The sequence below is a fragment of the Squalius cephalus genome (assembly GCF_949319135.1).
Source record: "Squalius cephalus genome assembly, chromosome: 25".
Lineage (NCBI taxonomy): Eukaryota > Metazoa > Chordata > Actinopteri > Cypriniformes > Leuciscidae > Squalius > Squalius cephalus.
This window is the reverse complement of record NC_137146.1, coordinates 264045-276503: the sequence shown is the minus strand read 5'-3', so window position 1 is coordinate 276503 and position 12459 is coordinate 264045. Positions and strand designations below refer to the sequence as shown.

At 48.5% G+C, this 12459-nt stretch overlaps 1 protein-coding gene across 5 annotated transcripts in view; it reads right to left on the bottom strand.

The window, feature by feature from the left end:
* Nucleotides 1–819: 819 nt before the first annotated feature.
* Nucleotides 820–12459, bottom strand: part of hus1 (HUS1 checkpoint clamp component) — an 18239-nt gene continuing 6599 nt past the window's right edge. The window contains exons 5-8 of one of the 5 annotated variants that reach the window (XM_079862450.1): nt 8769–8843; nt 6361–6460; nt 3620–3751; nt 820–1201 (exon numbers count right to left, since the gene is read on the bottom strand). In XM_079862450.1, the coding sequence (XP_079718576.1) occupies nt 1119–1201; nt 3620–3751; nt 6361–6460; nt 8769–8843 (390 nt within the window). In that variant the 3' untranslated portion in view covers nt 820–1118. Of the gene's footprint in view, nt 1202–1762; nt 1859–3619; nt 3752–6360; nt 6461–8768; nt 8844–12459 lie in introns of those variants that run through there. The other 4 variants (XM_079862453.1, XM_079862449.1, XM_079862452.1 and 1 more) reach the window with 4 other exon arrangements.

Sequence of the window (12459 nt, the reverse complement as noted above, 5' to 3'; positions counted from 1 at the left end):
GTCGAGACTCGTGTCTCCAGCCTGAGGTATAAACTACCGGAAGCGCGTCACTGTGTCTCGGCCGGTCCGAAAGCGGTGGGTCAGTCACAATTGATTGCTTCAGTCAGTTACAGAACTCCTTGTTTCTTCTCTCCCTTCTCCCACCGCTGAACTTGACCAGCCTTTTACTCGCATCTCTCACGTGGACAAACATGTGCATTGGGTGTGTGAAAGACTTCACCAGAGATTGTGTTTTTGACGAAGATTGTGGTTTGATAGGAAAGTTATGTTCCCTTTTCACCAGTCTGTACTAGAAAGTGTGATCCAGATATGACTTGTCCACTTGGTATGGTAATCTGTCTGTAAAATCAAAACAAAGCTACTACATATTGTTCAAACCTCGATGATAATGATTGGACTCAGTGAGGCTAAAGGGGTTTAAGTGAACGTCTCATGAACCCTTAACATCTATAAGGAGGAACAAAACTCTCCGTTAGAAACAGAACAGGTTTAAAAACTCTTTTGTACCGGTATCAGTTAGACTGTTGAACATGAATTAGTGATGTCTAGTTATATTTATGTGTATGAATATTTTGTGTAATTTTTTAATGTATCAGGTTTTTGGCGAATGCTGTCTCTCACAGATTCCCCTATCAGGGACAATAAAGTATATTTCATTTCATCTCCTCCAAACTCTCACACACTCCCTCCGTCTCGCTTAATGTGGGCTTTTACAGCAGAGTCTTCCAGAAAGATGCTTTGGAACAATCTCGTGAAAAGCACCATATTCATAACTTTGAAATGTTTATGGTGGACAAAATGAATGCTCTAAATAGAACCACTATTATCAAACAATCATTTTATTCATATATATATATATACACACACATTTACATAAGAAACTCCAAAAACAAAAAGTGTTATTTTTAATAAAAAGAGCCGAACAACTGGCCCTCTGAAACCCTTCTGAACAGATGAACAGGTTCGTTCTGAGACTCTGCATGTGAACCGAAGCCTCGTTGTTGCGGTGTGTGAGATCTCTCTCTCGCTCTCTCGCTCTCTCGCTCTCTCTCTCTCTCTCTCTCTCCTGTGTGTTGTAAGATCTGCCTGTGCCGGATCAGGTTGCGGTGTGTGAGATCTCACACCACCGCTGGGATGAAGTACTGAAGAGAAACGTCCTCATGCAGAAAAATCAGGTGAAGAATCCTATTGTGGACAATATCTGGGTAAACAGACAGAACAGGCATTTTCAGTGAAAGGCTGAGAGCTGAGTGTGTGTGCAGGGCAGGTGTGTGTGCAGGGCAGGTGTGTGTGCAGGGCAGGTGTGTGTGCAGGGCAGGTGTGTGTGCAGGCAGGTGTGTGTGCAGGGCAGGTGTGTGTGCAGGGCAGGTGTGTGTGTGGGCAGGGCAGGTGTGTGGGCAGGGCAGGTGTGTGGGCAGGGCAGGTGTGCAGGTGTGTGTGTGGGCAGGGCAGGTGTGTGGGCAGGGCAGGTGTGTGGGCAGGGCAGGTGTGTGGGCAGGGCAGGTGTGTGGGCAGGGCAGGGCAGGTGTGTGGGCAGGGCAGGGCAGGTGTGTGGGCAGGGCAGGTGTGTGGGCAGGGCAGGTGTGTGGGCAGGGCAGGTGTGTGGGTAGGGCAGGTGAGTGGGCAGGGCAGGTGAGTGGGCAGGGCAGGTGTGCAGGTGTGTGTGTGGGCAGGGCAGGTGTGTGGGCAGGGCAGGTGTGTGGGCAGGGCAGGTGTGTGGGCAGGGCAGGTGTGTGTGCAGGGCAGGTGTGTGTGCAGGGCAGGTGTGTGAGATCTCACACCACCGCTGGGATGAAGTACTGAAGAGAAACGTCCTCATGCAGAAAAATCAGGTGAAGAATCCTATTGTGGACAATATCTGGGTAAACAGACAGAACAGGCATTTTCAGTGAAAGGCTGAGAGCTGAGTGTGTGTGCAGGGCAGGTGTGTGTGCAGGGCAGGTGTGTGTGCAGGGCAGGTGTGTGTGCAGGCAGGTGTGTGTGCAGGGCAGGTGTGTGTGCAGGGCAGGTGTGTGTGTGTGCAGGGCAGGTGTGTGGGCAGGGCAGGTGTGTGGGCAGGGCAGGTGTGCAGGTGTGTGTGTGGGCAGGGCAGGTGTGTGGGCAGGGCAGGTGTGTGGGCAGGGCAGGTGTGAGGGCAGGGCAGGTGTGTGGGCAGGGCAGGTGTGTGGGCAGGGCAGGGCAGGTGTGTGGGCAGGGCAGGTGTGTGGGCAGGGCAGGTGTGTGGGTAGGGCAGGTGAGTGGGCAGGGCAGGTGTGTGGGTAGGGCAGGTGTGCAGGTGTGTGTGTGGGCAGGGCAGGTGTGTGGGCAGGGCAGGTGTGTGGGCAGGGCAGGTGTGTGGGTAGGTCAGGTGAGTGGGCAGGGCAGGTGTGTGGGCAGGGCAGGTGTGCAGGTGTGTGTGTGGGCAGGGCAGGTGTGTGGGCAGGGCAGGTGTGTGGGCAGGGCAGGTGTGTGGGCAGGGCAGGTGTGTGTGCAGGGCAGGTGTGTGGGCAGGGCAGGTGTGTGGGCAGGGCAGGTGTGTGGGCAGGGCAGGTGTGTGTGCAGGGCAGGTGTGTGTGTGTGCAGGGCAGGTGTGTGGGCAGGACAGGTGTGTGTGCAGGGCAGGTGTGTGTGTGTGCAGGGCAGGTGTGTGTTCAGGGCAGATGTGTGGGCAGGGCAGGTGTGTGGGCAGGACAGGTGTGTGCAGGGCAGGTGTGTGTGCAGGGCAGGTGTGTGGGCAGGGCAGGTGTGTGGGCAGGGCAGGTGTGTGTGCAGGACAGGTGTGTGGGCAGGGCAGGTGTGTAGGCAGGGCAGGTGTGTGTGCAGGGCAGATGTGTGGGCAGGGCAGGTGTGTGGGCAGGGCAGGTGTGTGTGCAGGACAGGTGTGGGCAGGACAGGTGTGGGCAGGGCAGGTGTGTGGGCAGGGCAGGGCAGATGTGTGGGCAGGGCAGGTGTGTGGGCAGGGCAGGTGTGTGGGCAGGGCAGGTGTGTGGGCAGGGCAGGTGTGTGGGCAGGGCAGGTGTGTGGGTGTGTGTGCAGGACAGGTGTGGGCAGGGCAGGTGTGTGGGCAGGGCAGGTGTGTGTGCAGGACAGGTGTGGGCAGGGCAGGTGTGTGTGCAGGACAGGTGTGGGCAGGGCAGGTGTGTGGGCAGGGCAGGGCAGATGTGTGGGCAGGGCAGGTGTGTGGGCAGGGCAGGTGTGTGTGCAGGACAGGTGTGGGCAGGGCAGGTGTGTGGGCAGGGCAGGTGTGTGGGCAGGGCAGGTGTGTGGGCAGGGCAGGGCAGGGCAGGGCAGGGCAGGTGTGTGGGCAGGGCAGGGCAGGTGTGTGGGCAGGGCAGGTGTGTGGGCAGGGCAGGGCAGGTGTGTGGGCAGGGCAGGGCAGGGCAGGTGTGTGGGCAGGGCAGGGCAGGGCAGGTGTGTGGGCAGGGCAGGGCAGGTGTGTGGGCAGGGCAGGGCAGGTGTGTGGGCAGGGCAGGGCAGGTGTGTGTGCAGGGCAGGGCAGGTGTGTGGGCAAGGCAGGTGTGTGTAGGGCAGGTGTGTGTAGGGCAGGTGTGTGTGCAGGGCAGGTGTGTGTGCAGGGCAGGCGTGTGTGCAGGGCAGGCGTGTGTGCATGACCAGTGTGTGTGTGTGGTGATGTTCTTACTGCACATGGCTCTGCTGGGATTGACCTGTTGTCCCGTCAGGAACTGCTGCAGTTTCCGGATGTCCAGGCGTGTCTGAGCCATGAACTCTGAGTCTCTGTGACTCGCACTGGTGCTCTGAGAGCCGTCCTCACCTGAGGGACACACACACACACACACACACACACACACACAATCAGCACTACACACTCACAAACACAACATGTGTGTGTGTCTGTGCTGATGTGTGTGTGTGTGTGTGTGTGTGTGTGTAGTGCTGATAGTGATGTGTGTGTGTGTGTGTGTGTGTGTGTGTGTGTGTAGTGCTGATGTGTGTGTGTGTGTGTGTATAGTGCTGATAGTGTGTGTGTGTGTGTGTGTGTGTAGTGCTGATAGTGTGTGTGTAGTGCTGATAGTGTTGTGTGTGTAGTGCTGATAGTGTGGTGTGTGTTAGGGCTGTACTGTCCTAGTCGATTAGTCGATTAGTTGGTCGATACGTTCTGGTTCGACCAAAATTCTGATTGGTCGATTTTCTGCCGCGTTTTTATTTCATCAGTTTTGCCGCGCTGAGGCGCGCTCATTTCATCAGGTGGAAAGCACTAACTGCTAATGGGGGTGTTTTCAGAGTACCTTTGTTTCACTGTAACAGTCTGTCTTCAAAACACCCCCCTTGTTTTCACCTTTTTTGGATTAGTTCAACCCAAGAGAGAGCGTCGAGCGTAGAAGGTTTGATGCTGAATATTATTTATTTAATTGTGAGAGCGTTTAATAGTCAGTCCTCTTCTAACATGTCAACAACAAAGAAATCGACAGTGTGGCAGCATTTTGTTAAAATTGATAACAGGAAAAAGGTCGAATGCAAAGTTTGCAAGCAACAGTTTTCCACAGCTTGACGACAAACATGACATATCATCTAAAAGTGGTAAGCTCACTTGTCTGCGTTAGCTTGCCCTGTCTGTTTTGAGTAGGCTATGAACATATCAGAATTTGCATATTTCAATGTTTTAGTGTGATAACCTAACTTTTTTATTTTTTATTTTGAGCCTAATGCGCAATTGCGCTGTGCTGTTGGTTGTGTTAGTTTTGAGCCTAGGATGCTTTATTTTTCAGTTATGCACTTTATTTCGTTTCTGCTCTTGATCTGGTTTGTTTAATAAATATTATTATTTTTTATTAAAGTGGACGTGCCTTTTGTGTTTATTAAGAGTAAAAGCTTTAAGTTAATAGTCTATTCGTGTCTCAGCTGCGAAGCTGAGCTCATGTTCAGCCTCGCTCGGTGCGAGGACATGCACAGTGAAATGATAGTGTCTGACAGTTATAACTTATTATTATAACATATGACAAAAATAATTGTCTAAATTATGTTGCATATTCCTCAACAGTTCTTGTGATGATATCACTAGTTGACAACATAGTACTATTTTCGGAAATCATAAGCTATGATATTGCGCAGGTGCACGTGATGCAGCGCTGTCAGAGCCAACAGACTCGAGTGTCAGACTCATTTCAGTGCAAAATAATTAGGTCAAAAACGATTTAATATACTGCAAATAGCCTACTAGTTGTTTATGTTTATTTATAATTCATTTAGGCGGACAACAAGGCTACCAAGTACTGCGCACAGTGCGCATCTAATTAATTTAACGTTTTTTTTCTAACGTCATTTTTAGTCGATTTTAGTCGATTTTTAGTCGAAAATTTCAGGACTTCAGTCGACCAAGATTTTCTTTGGTTGAGTACAGCCCTAGTGTGTGTAGTGCTGATAGTGTGTGTGTGTGTGTGTGTGTAGTGCTGATAGTGTTGTGTGTGTGTAGTGCTGATAGTGTTGTGTGTGTAGTGCTGATAGTGTGTGTGTGTGTGTGTGTGTGTGTGTAGTGCTGATAGTGTTGTGTGTGTAGTGCTGAGAGAGTGTGTGTGTGTGTGTGTGTGTGTTTGTGTGTGTGTGTGTAGTGCTGATAGTGTTGTGTGTGTAGTGCTGATAGTGTGTGTGTGTGTGTGTGTGTGTGTGTGTGTGTGTGTGTAGTGCTGATAGTGTGTGTGTGTGTGTGTAGTGCTGATAGTGTTGTGTGTGTAGTGCTGATAGTGTGTGTGTGAGTGTGTGTGTGTGTGTGTGTGTGTAGTGCTGATAGTGTTGTGTGTGTAGTGCTGATAGTGTGTGTGTGTGTGTGTGTGTGTAGTGCTGATAGTGTTGTGTGTGTAGTGCTGATAGTGTGTGTGTGTGTGTGTGTGTGTGTGTGTAGTGCTGATAGTGTGTGTGTGTGTGTGTGTGTGTGTGTGTGTGTGTGTGTGCTGATAGTGTTGTGTGTGTAGTGCTGATAGTGTGTGTGTGAGTGTGTGTGTGTGTGTGTGTGTGTGTGTAGTGCTGATAGTGTTGTGTGTGTAGTGCTGATAGTGTGTGTGTGTGTGTGTGTGTGTGTGTGTGTGTGTGTGTGTGTAGTGCTGATAGTGTTGTGTGTGTAGTGCTGATAGTGTGTGTGTGAGTGTGTGTGTGTGTGTGTGTGTGTGTGTAGTGCTGATAGTGTTGTGTGTAGTGCTGATAGTGTGTGTGTGTGTGTGTGTGTGTGTGTGTGTGTGTGTGTAGTGCTGATAGTGTTGTGTGTGTAGTGCTGATAGTGTGTGTGTGTGTGTGTGTGTGTGTGTGTGTGTGTGTAGTGCTGATAGTGTTGTGTGTGTAGTGCTGATAGTGTGTGTGTGTGTGTGTGTGTGTGTGTGTGTGTGTGTGTGTGTGTGTGTGTGTGTGTGTGTGTGTGTGTGTCTGTCTCACCCCAGGGTGGGTTCCCCAGCTCTTTGAAGTGTGTTGTGACAGAAACCAGGTCCGTCTCAATCTTGAGATTCATTTCCCCGTTCAGATTCGCCTCCATCACCTGAAACACACACACACACACACGTCTCCGTCATCACACACACACACGTCTCCGTCATCACACACACTTCCACAGCGGCGTTACAGAGAGGACAGGAGATTAGAGTATCAGAGCCTGATTCGGCTTTACAGCAGCTCTAGAGTACAGCTATTGTCCAGATCAGTGTTGGGGTTAGTAATGCATTACAGTAACATATTGCTCTGTGCTGTAACGCAGTAGTGTAAGGCATTACTAATCAATTTTCAGTAATATTTTACTCGGCACATGTTCAGCAACGCTTGCGTTACAACACACTTTTAACCCAAAATGTAATTGTTAAAAAAAAAACGGGGGGAAAAACAGCAAGACCGCGAGACATTAACGAATGAAAGTCATGACCTGTTGGTGTCAGTCAGTAGCGGCGGGGGTGTGTGTGTGTGTGTGTGTGAATAAAGACTAAATGACAGCTTCTGATATATTTGTATGGCGATTTCTTTCTTTCATCTCCCTCTCGCTGGAGTCCCTGTGTGACAGTCCAGTGACGGCGTGTTTAGGGCGGGTTAGCAGGAGAGCCGCGAGGCTTGATCTCGGTCTGTGCTCGCGCTGGCAGATGAGCGGCTAATGGGAGAATATGGCAGAAGACGACTGGACATCCGCGGGATGGACGCATGCGCATTACTCTGATGTTCTGTGTTCTGTGAGCAGAGAGCAGTCTGTTTTCTCTCGTTGTGGATTGTTCTGTTTAAAAGTACACACGTCTGACTGTGAGGAAAGTAGGCGCTGAGTTTCGGTTCATTAATGAGACGAGCCCCAGTTCACGCGCCGGCGCCTCCGGGTCCTGATTATCTATTGTCTGCTATATTATTTATTAATAATATAGTCTGCTCTTATTTATTAAATCCAGGCAATTGGTTGATGAAACATTGATAAAAATTAAGATACAATTAATACAAAACGAAATTAAATTTAAAGAAAGGCTTTGTGCTTTCTGTCTGAGATCTCTGTGAAAGTTTAAAGCAGTCTTAGTGCCGCTTTCAGAGCGCTCACGTGCGTAACATTGTTTTTTCCTCATAAATGCGAACACGAAAAATAAAATAGAATAAAATGAATATATTATGTTCTGTGGAGGCCGACCCTCCTTCCTCCGGTGGGTATATTACTTTTGGTTTGCAGTGTAATTCACACAAGTACTAAAACATATTTTGCTACCCAAAAGTTGTGTCACGCATGTTTATTTCCCTCATATTAAATATAAAACGCATGTGTATACTGATATTTTTCTAATGTCTGGACTCCTTTATTAAGGAAGTAGCCTATGGATATATAAACAGACGTTTCAATATATTGGTATTAAATGCATTTTCTAAGAATTTATATTTTAAATAATTTATCCTCAACTAGTTTTGTGGTGTAGGTCTACGCATTTATAATGTTAACTTCAAATAATACTAATAGTAATGTAAAGATGTGGCAGCACTGGATCTGGACGGGAAGGGTAACTCTGGGAGTGGGAAGTGTCGTGACTCTGCCTTCTCGCACGCGACAGGTTCGTGGATCTGAGTGTCGCATATCGTTACAGCCCTAGTCATTTTAGAATGTTAAGTTCTACTTCTGTAGTTATTTTGGTGAAAGTAACTCAAAAGTAATACAGGAGTAATGTAACGCATTACAATACTGAGACAGTAATATTGTAAGGTAAAGAATTACTTTTAAATAACAGTAACAATTAATGTATAATGTATTACAGTTTGGAAGTAACTTGCACAACACTGGATCAGATAAAGTTAGTTTTGATTGATTCACTTCCGTTGTAAAGATCATTAGTTATTAACGTAGCGGCCGCTAACACACACCGCTAACGCGCTAACACACACCGCTAACGCGCTCCGGCCGCTCCTCTGGGCTAGTGTTAGTGTCTGGAGCTCGAGAACACAAACCTGAAATAGGGTTCAAAGTGCAAGTTTTTGGGAACGATACTGTTATCCTCTCAGTGTAAACTATGTAAACAATTTGTAAACAATTTCTTGTCTGGCCTGAATAGCGATGCAGCGTTTTCAGTCGTTTCCGCGGATCCGTGCGAACGGGAATCATTTTAATAACATTTTTATCCCTACAGAGGAAAACCGTCGTTGCGTCGATGAGGCCTTCGCAGGGGACACTGATCACATGACCAAACGCTGGTCACATGACCAAACGCTGATCACATGACCAAACGCTGATCACATGACCAATCAAAGGTTGTCAGCTGGCACTTTACGAACTGCTGATTGGCTGTTTCATTAGAAGGCGGGGCTAACTCCACTGCATCTCCGTGTCTCAGTGAACTGACCAGATAGTTGGAGAGGTTCTTCATGCGGTCCACGACGCTCTTCATGGTCTTCAGAGGAGGCAGGTATATGCTGACCTGAACACACCATCACCATCAGTGCTGTACACACACTCACATCAGACACACACACTCACACATCAGACACACACACTCACACATCAGACACACACACTCACATCAGACACACACACTCACATCAGACACACACACTCACATCAGACACACACACTCACATCAGACACACACACACATCAGACACACGCACTCACATCAGACACTCACACTCACATCAGACACACGCACATCAGACACACGCACATCAGACACACACACACTCACATCAGACACACACACATCAGACACACGCACTCACATCAGACACACACACTCACATCAGACACACACACTCACATCAGACACACACACTCACATCAGACACACACACACACTCACATCAGACACACACACACACTCACATCAGACACACACACACACTCACATCAGACACACGCACTCACATCAGACACTCACACTCACATCAGACACTCACACTCACATCAGACACACACACATCAGACACACGCACATCAGACACACACACACTCACATCAGACACACACACATCAGACACACGCACTCACATCAGACACACACACTCACATCAGACACACACACTCACATCAGACACACACACTCACATCAGACACACACTCACATCAGACACACACACACACTCACATCAGACACACACACACACTCACATCAGACACACACACACACTCACATCAGACACACACACACACTCACATCAGACACACACACACACTCACATCAGACACACACACACACTCACATCAGACACACACACACACTCACATCAGACACACACACACACTCACATCAGACACACACACACACTCACATCAGACACACACACACACTCACATCAGACACACACACACACTCACATCAGACACACACACACACTCACATCAGACACACACACTCACATCAGACACTCACATCAGACACACACACTCACATCAGACACACACACTCACATCAGACACACACACTCACATCAGACACACACACTCACATCAGACACACACACACTCACATCAGACACACACACTCACACATCAGACACACACACTCACACATCAGACACACACACTCACATCAGACACTCACATCAGACACACACACACACACACACACACATCAGACACTCACATCAGACACACACACACACTCACATCAGACACACACACACACACCAGACACACACACTCACATCAGACACTCACATCAGACACACACACTCACATCAGACACACACACACTCACATCAGACACACACACTCACATCACACACTCACATCAGACACACACACACACACTCACATCATACACACACACACACACACTCACATCAGACACACACACACACTCACATCAGACACACACACATCAGACACACACATCAGACACACACACACTCACATCAGACACACACACTCACATCAGACACACACACTCACATCAGACACTCACATCAGAAACACACACACTCACATCAGACACACACACTCACATCAGACACACACACTCACATCAGACACACACACTCACATCAGACACACACACTCACATCAGACTCACACACACACTCACACACTCTCACATCAGACACACACACTCACATCAGACACACACACACACACTCACATCAGACACACTCACACACTCACATCAGACACACACACTCACATCACACACTCACATCACACACTCACATCACACACTCACATCACACACTCACATCACACACTCACATCACACACTCACATCACACACTCACATCACACACTCACATCAGACACTCACATCACACACACACACTCACATCAGACACTCACATCAGACACACACACTCACATCAGACACACACACACTCACATCAGACACACACACACACACCAGACACACACACACTCACATCAGACACACACACACACACTCACATCAGACACAGACACACACACATCAGACACAGACACACACACACACACACACACACACACATCAGACACACACACACACACACACATCAGACACAGACACACACACACACACTCACATCAGACACACACACACACTCACATCAGACTCACACACACTCACATCAGACACACACACTCACATCAGACACACACACACTCACATCAGACACACACACACTCACATCAGACACACACACACTCACATCAGACACACACACTCACATCAGACACACACACTCACATCAGACACACACACTCACATCAGACACACACACTCACATCAGACACACACACTCACATCAGACACACACACACTCACATCAGACACACACACACTCACATCAGACACACACACACTCACATCAGACACACACACACTCACATCAGACACACACACACTCACATCAGACACACACACACTCACATCAGACACACACTCACATCAGACACACACACTCACATCAGACACACACACTCACATCAGACACACACACACACTCACATCAGACACACACACACACACACTCACATCAGACACACACACACACTCACATCAGACTCACACACACTCACATCAGACACAGACACACACACACACTCACATCAGACACACACACACACTCACATCAGACTCACACACACTCACATCAGACACACACACTCACATCAGACACACACACACTCACATCAGACACACACACACTCACATCAGACACACACACACTCACATCAGACACACACACACTCACATCAGACACACACACACTCACATCAGACACACACACACTCACATCAGACACACACACACTCACATCAGACACACACACACTCACATCAGACACACACACACTCACATCAGACACACACACACTCACATCAGACACACACACACTCACATCAGACACACACACTCACATCAGACACACACACACACTCACATCAGACACACACACACACACACTCACATCAGACACACACACACACTCACATCAGACTCACACACACTCACATCAGACACAGACACACACACACACTCACATCAGACACACACACACACTCACATCAGACACACACACACACTCACATCAGACTCACACACACTCACATCAGACACACACACTCACATCAGACACACACACACTCACATCAGACACACACACACTCACATCAGACACACACACACTCACATCAGACACACACACACTCACATCAGACACACACACTCACATCAGACACACACACTCACATCAGACACACACACTCACATCAGACACACACACTCACATCAGACACACACACTCACATCAGACACACACACTCACATCAGACACACACACTCACATCAGACACACACACTCACATCAGACACTCACATCAGACACACACACTCACATCAGACACACACACTCACATCAGACACACACACTCACATCAGACACACACACTCACATCAGACACACACACTCACATCAGACACACACACTCACATCAGACACACACACACTCACATCAGACACACACACACTCACATCAGACACACACACACTCACATCAGACACACACACACTCACATCAGACACACACACACTCACATCAGACACACACACACTCACATCAGACACACA